This window comes from Macaca mulatta, chromosome 5 (assembly GCF_049350105.2).
Source record: "Macaca mulatta isolate MMU2019108-1 chromosome 5, T2T-MMU8v2.0, whole genome shotgun sequence".
Classification (NCBI taxonomy): Eukaryota; Metazoa; Chordata; class Mammalia; order Primates; family Cercopithecidae; genus Macaca; species Macaca mulatta.
The window spans coordinates 191,088,098-191,107,069 of record NC_133410.1 but is presented as its reverse complement, the minus strand read 5'-3'; the positions used below and the strand labels follow the sequence as shown (position 1 = coordinate 191,107,069).

At 38.9% G+C, this 18,972-nt stretch overlaps 1 protein-coding gene across 8 annotated transcripts in view; it reads right to left on the bottom strand.

Annotated features, from left to right (window-relative positions):
- The window catches only part of TENM3 (teneurin transmembrane protein 3), a 659,662-nt gene that overhangs the window by 134,584 nt on the left and 506,106 nt on the right, over positions 1 to 18,972 (bottom strand). For all 8 annotated transcript variants that reach the window (NM_001193929.2, XM_078001693.1, XM_078001694.1 and 5 more), the window contains 1 exon segment: positions 14,842 to 14,964. In NM_001193929.2, the coding sequence (NP_001180858.2) occupies positions 14,842 to 14,964 (123 nt within the window).

Below are 18,972 nucleotides of genomic sequence, written 5' to 3'. Positions count from 1 at the left end.
TAGCTGTGGTAATGGTAACCAAGTTCTGATTTCTAGGGTTTCAGGTTTCACTATGTCAAAGCCGTTTAATAAGCCAGGTATTCTTGCCTTGTTGCTTTCTCCACAAATTAATTTTGAGGGAGGTTAAAATCTTTCCCACAGAAATGATATGTGAATACATTGTTGTGTCGGGAAGCATATCTATTTATCCTATTAGTCCCATACATAGCTAATTTAACAGGTGGCTCTTTTCCAGAAAAAGAGGGTTCTTCATTTGTAAAACAACCAAGACTGGTAGAGTGTGCTTGAATGGGACAGTAGTTGCGATGATTTTTTCCTCCCATAACGAAAAGAACCCTAATTAATCATAACACCACAGAATCTTCGAGTTCTAGTATCCGTGAGGTCATCTAGTCCAGGGGTCTTTAAACAAGGGTAGCCATATCCCTAGGAAACATTGAAACTTTTCAATAAGGAATGGGGGTAGGAAATTAATTTCTATTAATAGAACCTCAATAACACCCACGTGTTGACTTTCTTTACAAAGGAAAGGTATGGCTCTTACACACCCAAAATACTACCATGACTCATTGTCCTGCAGCATAAAACTTCCAGTATGCCAGAAAAAGGCAAAATTAAAAGTATTTTTGTTGGTAAAGCTTCTTTTATTTAAGACACCATAAACCCAAGGTAGGGCTTCAGCGACTTTCTCTGCTTAACATAGCTCCATTAAGGGCAAAATGTGGGGTTTAAAATGGGGTATTTTGGACTACTGGCATGCTTTGAAGTCAAATGTATCAAGAAAGAGAGATTACCTTTTTAATGAACTTATCACCCACCCCAACCACTGTCAAAGGATGCTTTTCAACTGCAGAAGACTTTCATGACTACCAACAACACAGCAAGAAGGTAAGAAACATGAAATGTAATGATGCTTTATTTATTCCAGCTGTCAAGGTAAGGACAAGGATTTGTGCTTTATCTTGCTACCTATCTACCTAGAGCAGGGATTCAGAACTGAGGGGTTCTAACAAAATGTAGATTAATTTATTTGAACTGAAAAAATAAGTCAGACTTTTTCTGACAAAAGGTAAATTTGGGCCAGGCATGGTGGTTCACGCCTGTAACCCCAGCACTTTGGGAGACTGAGGCAGGTGGACCCCGAGGTCAGGAGTTCGAGACCAGCCTGGCCAAGATGGTGAAATCCCATCTCTACTAAAAATACAAAAATTAGCCGGTCGTGGTGGTGGGCACCTGTAATCCTAGCTACTTGGAAGGCTGAGGCAGGAGAATCACTTGAACCCAGGAGGTAGAGGTTGCAGTGAGCTGAGACCGTGCCACTGTACTCTAGCCTGGGTGACAGAGCAAGACCCCATCTCAAAACAAAACAAAACAAAAAAATGGTAAATTTGATTTTAGTAAGTACTGGCTCTGACAGGTAAATTATATGGTGGATATTTCCCATAAATTAAATGAGCTAATGAAATAGATATATTTACAGCATATACAGGCATACATATTGCACATTTTGTTCCAGACCACCACAATAAAGCAAGTATCACAATACAGTGAGGTACACACATTTTTTGGTTTACCATAACATAAAAAGCTATGTTTACACTGTACTGCAGTCTATTAAGTGTGCAATAGCATTATTTCCTTTTTTTTTTTTGAGATAGGGTCTCAAAAGTTGTCACCCAGGCTGGAGTGCAGTGGCCCAATCTCAGCTCACTGCAGCCTCAATCTCCCTGGGCTCAGGTGATCATCCTCCCTTAGCTTCTCAAGTGCCTGAGACTACAAGTGCACACCACTAAGTCTGGCTAATTTTTTGGTGTTTTTTGTAAAGACAGGGTTTCAACATGTTGTCTAGGCTGGTCTAAAACTCTTGGACTCAAGCGATCCACCAGCCTTAGCCCTGCAAAGTGCTGGGATTACAGGCATGAGCCACTGTGCCCAGCCAATAGGTTTCTACAAACCAATGTACAACCTTAATTTAAAAATATTTTATTGCTAAAAAATGCTAACGACCCTCTGATCAAGTCATAATCTTTTTGCTGGTGGAGGATCTTGCCTCAGTGTAGGTAGCAGCTGATTGATCAAGATAGTGGTTGCTGAAGGTTGGAGTGTCTATGGCAATTTCTTAAAATAAGACAATAATTGGCCGGGCGCGGTGGCTCAAGCCTGTAATCTCAGCACTTTGGGAGGCCGAGAAGGGTGGATCACAAGGTCAGGAGATCGAGACCATCCTGGCTAACACGGTGAAACCCCGTCTCTACTAAAAAATACAAAAAACTAGCCGGGCGCGGTGGCGGGCGCCTGTAGTCCCAGCTACTCGGGAGGCTGAGGCAGGAGAATGGTGTAAACCCGGGAGGCAGAGCTTGCAGTGAGCTGAGATCCGGCCACTGCACTCCAGCCTGGGCGGCAGAGCGAGACTCCGTCTCAAAAAAAAAAAAAAAAAAAAAAGACAATAATTAAGTTTGCCACATTGACTCTTTCCATGAAAGGTTTCTCTGAAGGATGTGATGCTATTTGATATCATTTTACTCACAGTAGAACTTTTTTCAGAATTAGAGTCAACCCTCTCAAACCCTGCCACTGCTTTATCAACTAAGTTCATAATATTGTAAATCCTTTGTTGTTATTTCAACAATGTTCACAGCTTCTTCACCACCAGTAAATTCCATCTCAAATACCCACTTTCTTTGCTCATCCATAAGAAGCAACTCCTCATCCATTAAAGTTTCATGATGAGACTGCAGCAATTCAGTCACATCTTCAGGTTCTACTTCTAATTCTAGTTTTCTTGCTATTTCCACCAGATCTGCAGTTACTTCTGCCATTGAAGTGTGAACCCTCAAAGTCATCTATGAAGGTTGGAATCAAGTTCCAAACTCTAGTTAATGCTAGTCTTTTGACCTCTTCCCATGAGTCATAAATATTCTTAATAGCATCTAGAATGCTAAATCCTTTCCAGAAGGTTTTTAATTGGCTTTGCCCAGATCTATCACAGGAAATCACTATCTATCTATGATAGCCTTACAAAACGCACTTCTTAAATATGACTTGAAAGCTGAAGTTATCCCGATCCGTGGGCTGCAGAATGGATGCTGTGTCTGCAGACATGAAAACATTAACCTCCTCGTACATCTCCATCAGAGCTCTTGGGGGACTAGGCACATTGTCAATAAGAAGTAATATTTTGAAAGCACTCTTTTTCTCTGAGCAGTAGGTCTCAATGGTGGGCTTAAAATATTGGGTAGCCACGTTGTAAAGAGATGTGCTGTCATCCAGGCTTTGTTGTTCCATTTATAGAGCACAGGCAGAGTAGAATTAGCATAATTCTTAACAGCCCTAGGATTTTAGGAATGATCAATAAGCACTGGTTTCAACTTCAAGTTACCAGTTGCATTACCCCCTAACAGAGTCAGCCTGTCCCTGGAAGCTTTGAAGCCAGGCCTTGACTTCTCCTCTCTAGCTAGGAAAACTCCTAGATGGCATCTTCTTCCAGTGTAAGGCTCTTTCATCTACACTGAAAATCTACTGTCTAGTGTAGCCACATTCATCAGTGATCTTAGCTAGATCTTCTGGATAACTTGCTGCAGCGTCTACACCAGCACCTGCTGCTTCACTTTGCATTTTTATGTCGCAGCGATGGCTTCTTTCCTTAAACCTCATGAACCAACCTTTGTTAACTTCAAACTCTTATTCTGCAGCTTCCTCACCTCTCAGCCTTTACAGAGCTGAAGAGAGAGCCTTGCTCTGGAGTAGGCTTTAGCTTAAGGGAATGTTGTATCTGGTTTGATCATCTATCCAGGCCACTCAAATGTTCTCCTTGTCGGTAACAAGGCTGTTTTGCTTTCTTATCATTCATGTGCTCACTGGAGTCGTGCTTTTAATTGCCTTTAAAAACTTTTCCTTTGCACTCACAACCTGGCCAAGTGTTTGGCGCAGGAGGCCTAGCTTTCAGCCGATCTCATCTTGGACATGCCTTCCCCACTAAGCTTGATCATTTCTAGCTTTCGACTTAAACTGAGAGACGTGTGATTCTTCCTTTCACTTGAATACTTAGAGGCCACCGTGGGCCTATTGATTGGCCTAATTTCAATACTGTTGTGTCTCAGGAAATAGGAAGGCCCAAGGAGAGAAAGATGGTGGGGATGCTGGTCCCGGAGCAGTCAGAACACACACGCATGTATTGATTAAGTTCGCTGTCTTCTACGGGTGTGGTTTCTGGCACCCCCAAACAATGATAAGAGCAACATCAAAGATCACTGATTGAAGGTCACCGTAACAGATCTAACGATAATGAAAAAGTTTGAAATATTTTGAGAATTACCAAAATGCAACACAGAGACATGGCGTGGGCACGTGCTGTTGGAAAAATGGTGCCGACAGACTTGCTTGATGCAGGGCTACCACAAACACTCAGTTTGTAAAAAACACGGTATCTGGGAGGCATGATAAAGCGTAATAAAATGAGATCTTCCTGTAATACGATGAAAGCATTACAAAATTATAATATCAAAGGTGAATTAATATGAGCAATAGTTCCATTTTTCACCACATTTTAAGCATACCAGATTAAACAAAGTGCCACTAAGTAGCAGAATAACAGGTCAAATTAGCAGTATTTTGCTAAGCCTTGGTAAAGTCTTTTTTGATATCCTACACAGAAACCGGGAAAGGACTGGTTCTAAAAACAGTGTAATAAGTCTTTTTCAAAGTAGTTAGTTGCTGATTCTTTGCTTTTATGAGAAATGTGATAGAACTGGCAGCTTATAGACAACATTTTTTTTTAGAAATAGATCGCAATGTGATTTTTGACATATGACTAATAAGAATGTCAAATAATTGAAGAGCATCACTTAAAAGAAATTCTTCCATTGCCACTTATGTTGTAGCAAGATTTCTTTTGTTTATATTCATAAGAAAGGAAAACAGGATTAGAATTGAAACTGAATTTTGCTTTATTCTTATAAGGAATATTCATCTATGAATATATAAAGCATTTGAAAAAAGTTCCCATTCATCTCAGAGAGGTATTTTCAATACATTTTCACTTTTTATGTTTCAAATTATGAAAATCTTTAACACACTTACATAAGAATTAGGTTGTTTTCAGTCAAATGTGTACAACTAATAATTGTAAGCATAATTTAATATAGAAGAAAATAGGTTTTGAAAAACATATGATCTCAAAAAATAAAAAAAATTAAATTTGTATAGCTATTTTGTTTAAGGAGGTCACAAAAGCAAAATAGTTTGAAGCCCACTGATGTATTCTAGCTTTTCCCATGAAATATGAATCTCATCTCTAAAGTGCCTGTCAACTTCTATTTGCTTCAAGTTATTACACTATTTAGAATGAATTTATTTTGAATTACAGTCTTAGAATGTGTCTTTTCTAAAAGGTAGTTGCAGATCTGACCTCTCATTCTAATTAGTGATGTAGAAATATAAGGACATCACTGATTTTTCTCTGCAAAGTCCACTGATATGGCAGCTTAGATTAGTACAGCCTTCCTGTTTAAGCTTCTAGTTTGAATATCAGCACACTAGGGTTTTGTGAAGGGGCTCTGTCTTTAAATTCTGCACTGCTGCTTTTCAAGTCACAGCCCTTCTCTCATTTGGCCAAGTCAAGTGTGTTCATTCCTGTTAGCATTTTCAAATGCTCTTTACTGATGGTAAACACACCTGGAAGTCAGTGGGCCATTGACACAGTTTGATAAACTTGTAAATACTTGCACAACCTTTTCCTCTGAAGCTCATCAGTCCTCTTAGATAAAAGCCTGGACACAGGAGTCTTTCATCATGTCCTGAATTCCAGAAAACTTTGGCTTCAGAAGAAATAAAAAAAAGGCCAGTTCTAGGGCTCTCTATCCTCCCTTACTGAGATCACTACATCCATAAAGCCCTAGAGCCTGAACCTGGGAATGATCATAGGAAACACTAAGGTTGTCTGTAGGTTTTACTAAAAGAAAAAGGAGGAAAACTGGAGGAAAAAATAGAGACAGGGCAACAGAGTGCCCTGCAGTTATTCTAAACTCAAAGCTTGAGGGTTAGGAATCAAACCAATTAAAGCCTTCACAGAAAGAATGAAATGTACCATGTCTTCAAACACAATAGGGTATCATCTTGAAGGTTTTTTTTCAGCGTGTCCTGTTGTGCCTGAATGTGGGAGCCACTAGCAGTCTTTTCACCTACTAACTGTGATTTTTTTCTTTCATCAGTAAGTATGTGTCACAAGTCTTAATGTCTTAAAAGACAGTTGTCAGAGTGTGAAAACATAAAGAGACCACATACGCAAAGCTATTGTTATTCCTCTCCTTCTTATGTGATACCCAGTTCATATGAAAACACACCAGTGGAGTGAAAGTTTTTCAAATAATGCCTTTTAAAAAGTACTTTGAACTGAAAAATGTTTTATAAATAATAGTTTACCAACCACAGATGCTGTGAGGACAAAACAGAAGATTTAAAGTCATATTGGTAATTAGGAGGTTTGGCATCTGTTTGAAAATTATTTTGTGCTATTGGAAAAATGAGTGAATATTACAAAATGCTAAGTTGTCTGCCATACATATCATGGATTTGCCACCTGCCTATGATGTGAGTAAACAAGCCTATAATGACTGAAATGGAAAGGCAGAAAAGAAGTTCACTGTCAAAGTCTAACTGCAATTGTTGTGGAAGGCAAATGATAATATCATCTTAAATCCCACAGAGGCACTAATAATTAAGACATCAGGAAGCAAGGTTAAGCATTATAGACAATCAATAGCCCACCCTCCAATTCTATGACCTAACCTTGGATTCATACCCTGACTTTGAGATCTCTGAGAGAACATATCTTTTTATAAACAACCACATGCCATAATTTAGCATTGTGGATACAGAGTGTTATATCACAAGCTAAGTGAAATAAGACATAACTACTCTGCAAACATAGCTTAATGGACAAAATCAATACAGCATCTAATTAAGGAGCTATTACACATTGTAATAACACAAATACTATGAACAATATTGAACAAAACTCAGTGCTTTTGCAGCCCTGTCAGCTCCATTTCTCTAATTCACATGTTATCTTCAACCTGCTATCAAATCGAACTCTCTAGAGTTGTCTAGTACTTAAGAAAGTTGATACACGATGATCAAAAATGTAAAATTTAGTCCCAGCTACTCGGGAGGCTGAGGCAGGAGAATGGCGTGAACCTGGGAGGTGGAGTCTGCAGTGAGCCGAGATCGTGCCAAAAATTAAAAAAAAAAAAAAAATTAAAAGTTAAAAGCAATTGCAATTATTTTAAGCAGCACAAATCATATGCACATATACACATACACACATATTTGTAGTTTTTCAACTCGTATCCATACAAAAAGAGTTCTTTTGATTGGAGAAGTCACTTGCCCTAGTTACACCGACTGAAATGTATAGCCTTTTCTTTCAGTCTTTATTATCTGAAATTATCCTGTGCTGAAATTGGGCATTTGTCTTGTCTTACTGTCCCTTTAGAAATCAAGCTGGTGTTGAAATGTTCTGTCAGCGTACACTCTGCTTTTCCCTAACGGAGATTTTTTAATTCATTGTAACAACTCGCTCGATTCCTGTCCAGCCTAGAATTCACATGCTCTGGAAACAACAGCTGTGATCATCTTGCTTTTACTGCTGTATTCCCAGAATCTTGCTCAGTGCATGGCACATAATAAGTGCTCATTAAATAAATGTAAAATGAATAAATTCTATGCATTCAAAAAAAGATAATATTGCTTTCATAAAATTCAAATAACCATATATAAATAACAAATGATGGGGATTTCCATTATTGCTTTAGAGGATACTACCGATGCTGATTTAGAGAAGTGTCTTCTTAAAATTTTGCTATGAATTACAAGTGCATCATCTTGAATCATGGAGTGAAGAGCAAACAATCACTGACATGCATTGAATAGCTGTCATGTTCCAATCATTGCTTGGCACCCTGCATGCATTATCTGATTCAAACCTCATTGTAAACCTTTATAATACCCTATAAAGAAACAGGAAGTAAGAGTGGTAATTTGCTTAAAGGCACCCAGTGAGTGGCAGAGCTTCAGTTCTTAGCCAGTATTCTATACTAGTACTTTGCATATACTTGATGTATGGCCCTTCATATACTTTATATCATATTATTTAGTTGTATTATTTTCATGCATTCATTCAACAAATACTTTGTGAGCAACTATTACATGCCAGAACTGTGCCAAGGGCTTGGTATACAGCAGTGAAAGAACAGACAGGATCCTTGCCTTATAGTCTAGTCATGAGACTAGATGAGATGCATTAAATAGTACTAGTGATAACCATAAACAGTTTTCAAGCATTTACTATGTACTATACACCATTGTATGTTTACACCTTTGTATATTTTCATTGAATACTCAAGAGCAAAGACAATTCTATGAAGAAAATTAGTCCCTTTTAATTGATGAGACCACTTAGGCACAAAGAAGCTATATAACCCAAGTAGCACAGGCATTAATGATCAGATCTAGGACACAAAACCTGGTGGTGAGGCTCGTAAGTCTATACTCTTTATCTCTGTGTGATATTGTTTTTACATTACACTATGGTGTGATGCACAGTCAGACTGTGGAGAGCCTTGTAGGTCATTTAAAGACTTCTGAGCAGAATCTAGGTCACTGAAAGGGCTTAGGCAAGGAACTGGTATCTCAGATGTGTGTGTGAAGAGCAGATGAGCAAGACTGAAGACGAACAGTGCAGACAGGAGGCCACTATATCCAGCTGAGAGAAAACAGGATTCAGAAGATACTATGGGGTCAGAGTTGAAGGAACTTAGAGACTGACTAAATATGGGAGATGAGAGAGGAGAACCAATCACTGGGCCTTCTGGACCAGCGATGAAGTGAACGATGGGGCCATTTCCTAATACAGGAATCCCTTCTTATCCGTAGGGTCTATGTTCCAAGATCCCCAGTGGATGCCTGGAACTGTGGATAATATCAAACCCTTTATCTACTATATTTTTTCGTATACATCCATGCCTATGATAGCTTATAAATTAGGCAAGAAAAAGATAATAATAGAACAATTATAACAATATACTGCAATGAAAGTTAAGTGAATGTGGTCTGTTCTCTCTCTCTCGAAGTATCTTAATAGTTTCAGACCACAGTGGACTACAGGTAACTAAAACCACAAAAAGCAAAACTGGAGGGGGATATGGGAAGGTACTGTACAGAAATCCCTGAAAGAGAGGTAAATTTGAAAAGAAAGATGGCTTGGCAATTGTATTTTCCAAACATGGCCACAACAGTATCTTCCATCCCACGTGCCCTTGTGCAATGGCACGACAGGTCCCTAGTCAAGAGGAGGAGTTTAATTCCCCTCCCCAGGAATCTTGGCTGACCTTGCTGACTTCCTGACCATCAGAATGTGATGGCAATGACAGCCTAGAATGGCCACTGCTAGGTCATACAAAGCTGGTAGCTTCTGTCATGGTCTCTCGGAGTGTTCCCAATATCCTCTTGGGATATTCCTCTTCAGAACCAGCTGCTATGTTCTAAGAGGCCCAAGCCACATGGAAGGCCATGTTTAGGTGCCCCAGCTGGTGACTACCGTTGAGCTCAGGTCAACAGATGGCAGTAACTGCCAGCCATGTGAATGAGCTACCCTGGACTTCCAGCTCGGTAGAGCCTTTGGTTAACCTTGGTTGACATCTGAAAGCAATTGCAGTGTCCTAAGTAAGAGCACAAGAACTACCTGGTAATTCACTGAACCACAAGAGATGATAACAAATTGCTTTCTAAGCCACTGAGTTTTGTTATGGTTTGTTATGTAGTAACAGATAACTAAAGTAGTTGATGGGTTCTGTTTTAGACATGTGGAGTTTAAGATGCACAGAAAACACCCAAGTGGAAATGTTCCAAAGACAATTGTATAATTTTATGTAGTTGAGATCTGGAGCTGAGGAGAGACACTGGACTTCTGATTTGACAGTTAGGAACACAGAGAATGTAACTGGAGCCATGAAAGTGGGTGACAGAATCCAGAGTGATTATGTTGTGAAGAGCAGAGTCCTGAGAAACAGCAGTGTTTAGGGATCAGGTAGACGGGAGGTGAGTCAACTAAACAGAGGTATCATAGCCAAAACAGTCAGGGAGAAAGTCAAAGTGAATGTGGTATCACAGAAGCTAGGGAAATAATATTTCAACAGGAGGGATAGGTTAACTATTAAATGGTTCCAAAAACTCAAACATGATAAAGAATAAAGAGGTTACACCGATGCTATTGACAAAGCAATGGGTAACTCTGGAGACATCCGTTTCGGTGGTGGTAAAGGTAGAGGAGGACGGTCATGAGCAAGGAGTACTGTGAAGGCCCAACTGTAAGAGGGGTAAACAGAAGGCAGAGAAGTGATCAAAGTGACCTAGCACACTATGTTCAAGAAGGCTGGAAGCGCCGGGCAAGGTGGCTCACGCCAATAATCCTAGCACTTTGGGAAGCTGAGGCAGGAGGATTGCTTGAGCTCAGGTTTTCAAGGCAGCCTGGGCAACATGGTGGAGCACTGTCTACAAAATATACAAAAATTAGCCAGGCATGGTGACATGTGCCTGTAGTCCCAGCTACTTGGGAGGCTGAGGTGGGAGGATCACTTGAGCCTAGGAGGTCGAGGCTGCAATGAGCCAAGCTGTGATTGCACCACCGCATTCTGGCCTGGGTGACAGAGTGAGACCCTGTCTCAAAAATAAAATAAAATAAAATAAAATAAAATAAAATAAAATAAAATAAAAAAATAAACAAAAAGAAGGCTGGTAGAAGAGAGAGGCAGTAGGAGGCAAAGTCAAGAGATTATTGTTTTCCAAGATGTGAAAGACTGGAATGTTCCAATGTTGACTGGATGGGATCAGTAGAATGAGGACATTCTGAAGAGAGAGAATGGAACTGAAAGGACCCATCATGCAAAAATGAACCTGGAATATGGGGAGAAAAGGTAGAAGCACAGATCCACATACATGCAGGAATAAAGATGTGTCTACAGAAAATCAGGAGTTCCCCTTCCAAGTTTCTATTTTATTTTAATAGAATGCAAGGTCCTCTATGGAGAGAGGGTTTTGAGTACAGCAGGAGGATCTGAAATAGTTGTTGAGAAGTACGGGGGGGAGAAGTTTGTGAGGGATAGTAGGGCTGCCGACTGTTGAAGTTGGAAAGTCAGGAGACAGGTACTATTAGTCCCTCTTTACATGTGAAGAAATTGAAGCCCAAAGAAGTCAGTGAAGCAACTTGCTGAACGTTACAAAGTAAATAAACGAAGGAGCCAGGCCTTGAGTATAGGACAGTGTGATTCTTTCCAGTACATTAGGCTAAATTAATTCCTTGGGCCAGGGGAATAAGTTTAGTTTCTGGACAGAGACCAGTGTTTGAGCTACAAACTTCATTCTTACCTCTTTATTCACTTTGTCCATTTCCATCAGTTTTGTCTAAGACCCTACACTTCTGATAACTCATCTCTAAAATCTGTAGGCAAAGAAGGTCTCAGGAATAATCAGTAAAAGATGATGGCATATAATAGAAATTCTTCTTTTAGGTACTAAATACCATTTAGAAGCTTTGGCTCAGTGTTAACTTAAATGCAAGCAGGGAGTTTACTGCACCCTTAGCACAATGATTGTTCCTTAGAATTATATTTACAAAATAAGAGTAAAATAGGACTGCATAAATAAGAGAATTACATTTAGAAGCTGTGAAATAATTTTCACACTATGCTTTTCACAGTTCATTCTCCCAGCGAGCTTTGTTGAGAATTCTAAAGCTTTCTCAAGGGTTGTAATCTCCTAGAATTTCTAAAGAGATGATGTGATCTGCTTCTTGGATAGTATGTAAAATTGAAGTAGTGGGTGGTGGTGCATGGACACTGAGGTTCATCACAGGAGCCTAAAACCAGTGCTTTGCAGGTACCTCCCTCATTGTAAATAGAGTTCTTGTCCACTCCCTGTGCCCCAGGTCTTTAAGTACTATATTTAGGAGATACTAAGAACTTGTATTTGGAAAAGCAGAAACAAGAATTCCTTACAATTTAGGGTTTTGGGGGCTATTCAAGGAATAATAAAGGCGGCAAGTAACTAATAGTTAGGTCACTCTTTTGACAAGGTCAGAGCCCACACAGGGACAGCTTTTCCATGCCAGGAAATGTCTACAAATCCCCTAGTCCAGTTGGCAGTTCTCTAGTGCACTTACCTGATTCTGGGGCTTCCATTAACCATTCCCTATACAGGAGACTTTTACACATCTAGGAAGAAAGTACTTCGCTTATATGTACATACAGGTGCTCTAAAGGTGCACAGAACTGTATACAACTGAATTCTATGACCATCTGGGGGAACTTCAGTCCCTCTTAGAGAAGGAGGCTACCAAAGCAGTACTTCTGAAATTACAGACCACAATATTTTGTAAAGTATGAAATTATTTTAGTGGGTTGCAAGTGGCATTTGTTAAAAATGAGAAATACAATAAAATAAAATGGAAAATTCCAGGATGCATTTTACAAGCCAAGGATAAATATTATTTTGGGAAGCATATTTCAGATACATATGTATATGTGTGTGTACATGTTGGCTTTGATGTAACATGTATTTCTTATTGCACTGTCACGGTCAACAGTTGAAAAGCCACTGTTTTCGAGGACTCCAGCTTTATAGAAATTTCTACTAATAAAGCCATATTCATGTGATGTTCTTTGTTCTTCCAAACCTCTGGGACTGATAAGATCCTAGGCAGCCCATTCCAGAGCTGCCCTAAATTTTCTTGCAAATCTGAGTAACTAAGCACCCTGCACAAAGTTACAAAGTAAACAGGTGAAGCGGCAAGGATTTGAATGTAGTCTTCTGTGAGCTGGGGAGTGCCGATGTGAGCTGAGGCATTCCCTGGCAAAACACCGGGAGCCAGCACCCAGGCTGCGGAAGCCTCTGAGTCCACAGCTTTCTCAGTATCATGCTTTTCAAGGACTGTGAAACCAATTAGCCAAACTCTATTTTCATTTTAATCATAACAAAAGGTTAAGATGTTGTAAAATAAATAAAATATCCATAATAAGCTTTTGTCTCTGGTATAATTACAATTTGTTCAGTCTGTAAAAAAGTTCCCGACATGCATGGTTAATAAGTACCATTTGATCATTTTCACAGGAACCATGCATTTTAAGAGACAGTCTAAATTTTAGTCAATACAAACCAAAAATAAATATTTTTAATTTCTGTGTAGTTACTCATTTTGTTCATATGTGTGTTATTAATGTATTAAAAAAACTAAGGTAATTGAAATTTATGTAATTAAAATTTCCCATCTATAGTTTCAACCCTCTTTAACCCCCTCTACAGTGACTGCCACTGTCTATGTTAGGTGGGTGACATGTCAGACACCAGCTTACAGTTCTTCTGGAACATGCAGAACTTTATATAAAAAGGTTCCGGGCCGGGCGCGGTGGCTCAAGCCTGTAATCCCAGCACTTTGGGAGGCCGAGGCGGGTGGATCACGAGGTCAGGAGATCGAGACCATCCTGGCTAACATGGTGAAACCCCGTCTCTACTAAAAATACAAAAAACTAGCCGGGCGTGGTGGCGGGCGCCTGTAGTCCCAGCTACTTGGGAGGCTGAGGCGGGAGAATGGCGTGAACCCGGGAGGCGGAGCTTGCAGTGAGCCGAGATCACGCCACTGCACTCCAGCCTGGGAGACACAGCGAGACTCCGTCTCAAAAAAAAAAAAAAAAAAAAAAAAAAAAAAAAAGGTTCCATATGGCGGGAGATTCATTATTATTATAAAAATCGAATGTCATAAAATTCCTCAACCTCCCTAAGGAGAAAGAGAAGTGTCATAAAGTATTATTATTACTAAAACAGAAGATGGAAAAAAAGAATAAAAAAGTGTGCAAAGTATTCATCACAGTAAATGGGGACATGGAACACAGCAGCATATATGTCCATTACATGTAAAATGATTTCTTTCTAGTCTTGCAAAGAAACCAGCCACATGAGGATAGACATATCAATGCCAAAGCTGCACACGAACGTATGAGATCAGAAACGAAGAGGAAGAAGAGTTAGGGGAGTGTCTAAAGGGAAATAATTTATTAATCAGATGACAGAAAAGGCGTCTTCATCAGGTTGCTCTGAGGTATCAAGTATTGATATTTTGCAAAAAGTCAGAGGACACCAATGCAAGACATGTGTACACACACATAAACAACATGAAAGTATTTGTAATGTAAGTGTACAGATGTATATATAAATCTTTCTAAGTGTTTATATTGAAAAAATGGAATTCTCTAACCACTTAAATTCCATTTTTAATTCAGAGCCAATTGATTTCAAAATCTTTGTTAGCTCAAAGTGCAAATTCTTAAAGGTTTAGAGAAAGGGCAACCAGAGAAAAGGTCAATAAATTATAATCCTTTAATGTGTTTTGCATTTAAATGCTTTTCTAATAAAATTAATATAGTGTTCCAACTCCACACACAAGTTGAATGAAGAAAACCTAATATACCCAAGGTAATGTAAGAGATGATACACTGAATTATAATCTATTTGCAGACAAAAAATAAAACTCAATACACACTTGCAAAAGGGAAAGGCAGAAAAGCCTAGCCATCAAATCAGAAGGTAGAAAATCGTATTATTCCTGTAATAAAAATGTGCATTTTCAACCTTTCAAGTAAATTAATTAAAAAAAAAACTCATACAAAGATGATATCTGTAATTTCGAAACCTCTTCCCTGTTCCATCTAAACTAGATGTAAGCATGGGTAAAAATAAATTTATAGAAAAGTGACGTTAAAAGAAAAACACAGGATACATAATTCTTTTGCTTACCATTGTCTCCAGAAGGCAATGACACAGTGTTTGTTGGCATGGTATCCGAATTCACTTTTCCATTCTCAAATGTGTCATTTTCAGTCTGCTGTAGCTGCCAGTTGAGGCCAAAGAGATGCATTGCTGGGGGGAATAAACACACGTTGTTTAAAGGTCTGCTGCCTTCAGCTACAACAGCAATCCCTAAGCATGTTTAAAACCAGAGTCACAGGTTAACTTAAAATTTCCATTTTCGGAAATACCAAGGATAACTGTGCAATGAAAATTATAAAACAAGGAGTTCCTCAAACAAATATAATTTACATAGCAATGCAGTGCAATATGGTGGCACTTCAATAACAATTTCATACTATTCACTTCATTGGTACCAGGAAACTCTTAGAAATCAATCATTATTTGCTCTAATGGCTCTGAGTTCCATTTTTCACCATTTTTTAAGTAACTGGTACAACACTGTATAACAGCATTTGCCAAACTTACTAGACCACAGGTCACTTGCAAATTTATATAACTTTGCTGCAACACCTGTAGATGCTTAACAGCCATGATCCTCTACCTTCGGGTTAAGGTAAAAGCAAAAACTGGTCTCACAGATGAATTTGTTGGTACATGAAATTCAGCTGTACAAAATATAATCAAATTTGAATATTCTAAACTTGGGATGAGTAATTTTTTTTTTTTTTTTTTTTTTTGAGACGGAGTCTCACTCTGCTGCCCAGGCTGGAGTGCAATGGCCGGATCTCAGCTCACTGCAAGCTCCGCCTCCCAGGTTCACGGCCATTCTCCTGCCTCAGCCTCCCGAGTAGTTGGGACTACAGGCGCCGCCACCTCGCCCGGCTAGTTTTTTGTATTTTTAGTAGAGACGGGGTTTCACCGTGTTAGCCAGGATGGTCTCGATCTCCTGACCTCGTGATCCGCCCGTCTCAGCCTCCCAAAGTGCTGGGATTACAGGCTTGAGCCACTGCGCCCGGCCGTAATTTTTGAATTGACATACAATTTAATAATGGTACAGATGAAAAAGCATGCATATGTGTCAGGTAATTTCAAGTGAGTTTCTGATGTGGGTAAAATAATTTCATAAATTTATATTTAATAAATTTATTAAAATTTATGATTGTGTTTACTAGTTTGCTTTATTTAAAAATTTTTTTTAAAAATAACTAGAAGAGTATACAACCATAAATGTTGTTTTAAGTTCCAGACATAATTTGAAATGAATACACTTTTTATTATTTTTCTTAATTTATTGACACTATTTAGAAAAATATGTCACTGTTATATTCACCTAATATACTATTCATTTGTGCTGCACAGAATATAGCTTAGGGACTGACCCCTAAGGAAGGTTAAATATCTATAGGGAAGCCCAGCGATGGTCATATTACCATATCATGAAAGAGAACTTTTTTGATATTTTTAGACATTATTTTACTTACTGTATATACTGGAATTCACCAGAGCGATGGAGGAAGAATAAGAAGGCAGTGCCTACCTTTTTGATTACCACTGTCAAAAAGCCCTTCAGACCCAATATATGAAGTAAGGGCACTGAGCTGGTTAGACTTTGGTTCAATCTTCAGTCTAGAATTTAGTCTTGGACAAATTATGTGATATTGTTAGAGATTAGGTTTACTTTTAAAAGGAGGTTTGTTACAACTACCTTATTTAATTTAAGCTCAGGTGAGAAGGTGTGGGCCAGAAGATTCTAGACAGGGCATATGAAGGAGAGCTGGCACAAAGCTAGGCAGTTCTTACTGTTGAGGTATTTTATTTCGTCTGGAATCCAGGTTACTGAACTATTTGGAGTCACCTGACTAGACCACGGCACCCCTCAATAAACAGTCCCTTCTGTCTGCAATGCTTCTCTCTGACAGCGAAATACCTGTGCATCCCGCACACCCTGACTGGGTGAAGTGTTTATTCTAAGACTATTTTAGTTCACTTTTGTGTCTCATTTGTAAGACATAACTTTATATAAGGATACAGTGCCTGATACCTAGTAGGTCTCAATAAGTATCTGTCAAATAAATGGATTAAAGTTAGGAATATTCTATTTTCTGAGATTTTAAAAATCTAAGAAAACACTGTGTGGATAAAAATATAGTAATTGAGAGAAAAAGTTAATACATAGAAAACAAATGCATAAATGGCTAAGAGAGGAGAACATGTTAATCGCTGATGAATGACTGCTTTACTATAACGCTGTCTGAAAAGCAGTTGACTGAAAGTCTACTACTACTATATGTAATTAACTAAACTTCAAAAATTTGGTAGTTTTACGATTTTCTATTAACAGTCCACATTCTTTTGTTAATAATACCTGATATAAAAGCATGCTATAGTAAGAAAGATACCAAAAATAGGCAGACAGCTACATCTACCCTGTATATTTTAAATAAATGTATATACTCACACTCCCTGCTGAAGGTATCCTTGGCCAGCAATTCCTCTTAAACTCTGATTTTGATGGATTAAGATATAGGTTATAGAATTCTTGAATTTACAAGTTGTCATCTTGTAAACAGGTATAACTTCATGTGTCATTTTGCATTAAATTGCATAGTGTTTGACTTGCTAAACATTTATCACTTCATACATTTTTCAGGGTTTCAGATGCTTCACCAAGTTTTGAACAAAACAATGGGAGCTAGTTTTGCATAGAGTAAAATGTTTGACAGACATACTCTGGCATAGCAGCAACAAATATTCCAAGAGGGTCAAACTTTCCACACAAAATAATTTGTCATCATTGTAATCTTTTAACATAAAAAGTCTTCTTGCCTGATAGGTTTGCTCATATTATCAGTTTTAATAGATTTTTGAAGAGTAGACGTAATCCACGGGACCATGCGCAGATGTCATATGTTAAACAGTAATGTGATGTTTATGTTGGGAGAGCTATTTTATTTTTTGCCAGATAGGCAAGAACTTTACATTTTTATTACAGAGAATCTCAATAAAGTGGGGTGCTGGTTCTACTTAAGATGCTACATAATGAGACTCATATCCAAAAACATGATCTCTTAATACTGCACTGAAAACAGAAACCAACAACTTGTTTGGTCTTAGGGTATCATCTACTTTGAAATTATTGGTGTTTCATATTTAGTGATGCCCTTGATACTCATTATGTATAATTTAAGATATGCATACAAATGCAGGGTGTTAGTGGGGTTGACTCTCCCAAGTTAGAGAGAGAGAGGAGACAGAGAGAGGAGAAAAAGAAGAGAGAGGAGAGAGAGAGGCAGGCAGCAAACTCATAAAAGTCAAGAATGCTACAGAAATTACTGAGCAGTGGTGTAATAAAACTAAATGGGGTATCTGGCAGAAAAAAAGGGAAAATTAGCCAAATCAAATACATCTGAAAATAAAGAAGGCTAAGTCCAGTTCTTCAACGCCAGAGTTGGAAAGCAGACCTGAACTCATGGAAAAGCATCTGCTGCCACTATTCGTGGGTGGCACCACGGATCCTTGGTTTAGGCATGTCCAAATGTAGGGCGTGCAGACAGTGGCAAGAAGCAGCTGGGGGCGCTGTGCTCTTCTGAGTCCCTCACTGCTCTGGGTCTCAGGTGAGGAGGTAAAGCCAGGAGTGATACCACGCACTCCCGGCCCCAGACACGGTCCTTGTGCTGGTGGTAGAACATCATGATGCAATATACATTTTAAACCATTCATTGAACAAACACTGTGTGTCATGAACTGTACTGGTACTTCACTGGCATTATCTGTAATCTTCACAAAGATTCTGTTGAATGGTTATTATGACTTTTTTTTTTTTCTCGTTTTAAATCCAAGAAAGTGGAGATTTGTTGAGAGTTGAAGGTTTTTTGAGAATTTGCATGCAGTTTGCAATGGACGTTAACCTCAAACCCCGACCTTCCGATGACAAAAGACGTATCACTACATACCTCTGTATTCTACCAGTGGGTAGTGGGATGTGAAAATCCATACAGAAGGAAGTGAAACGCAGCTTGTGTGTGGGCCACAGGCTACGATAACACTTCTCTACTACATCCAGGACACTGCAGGCTGGGGCAGTATGCGGGGGCTGGTGCCGAGGATATCAGTAGGTAACATCTGTGTGTCCTGGGCACAGTTCTACACAGTACTTTCCCACTATTCTGTCGGAAA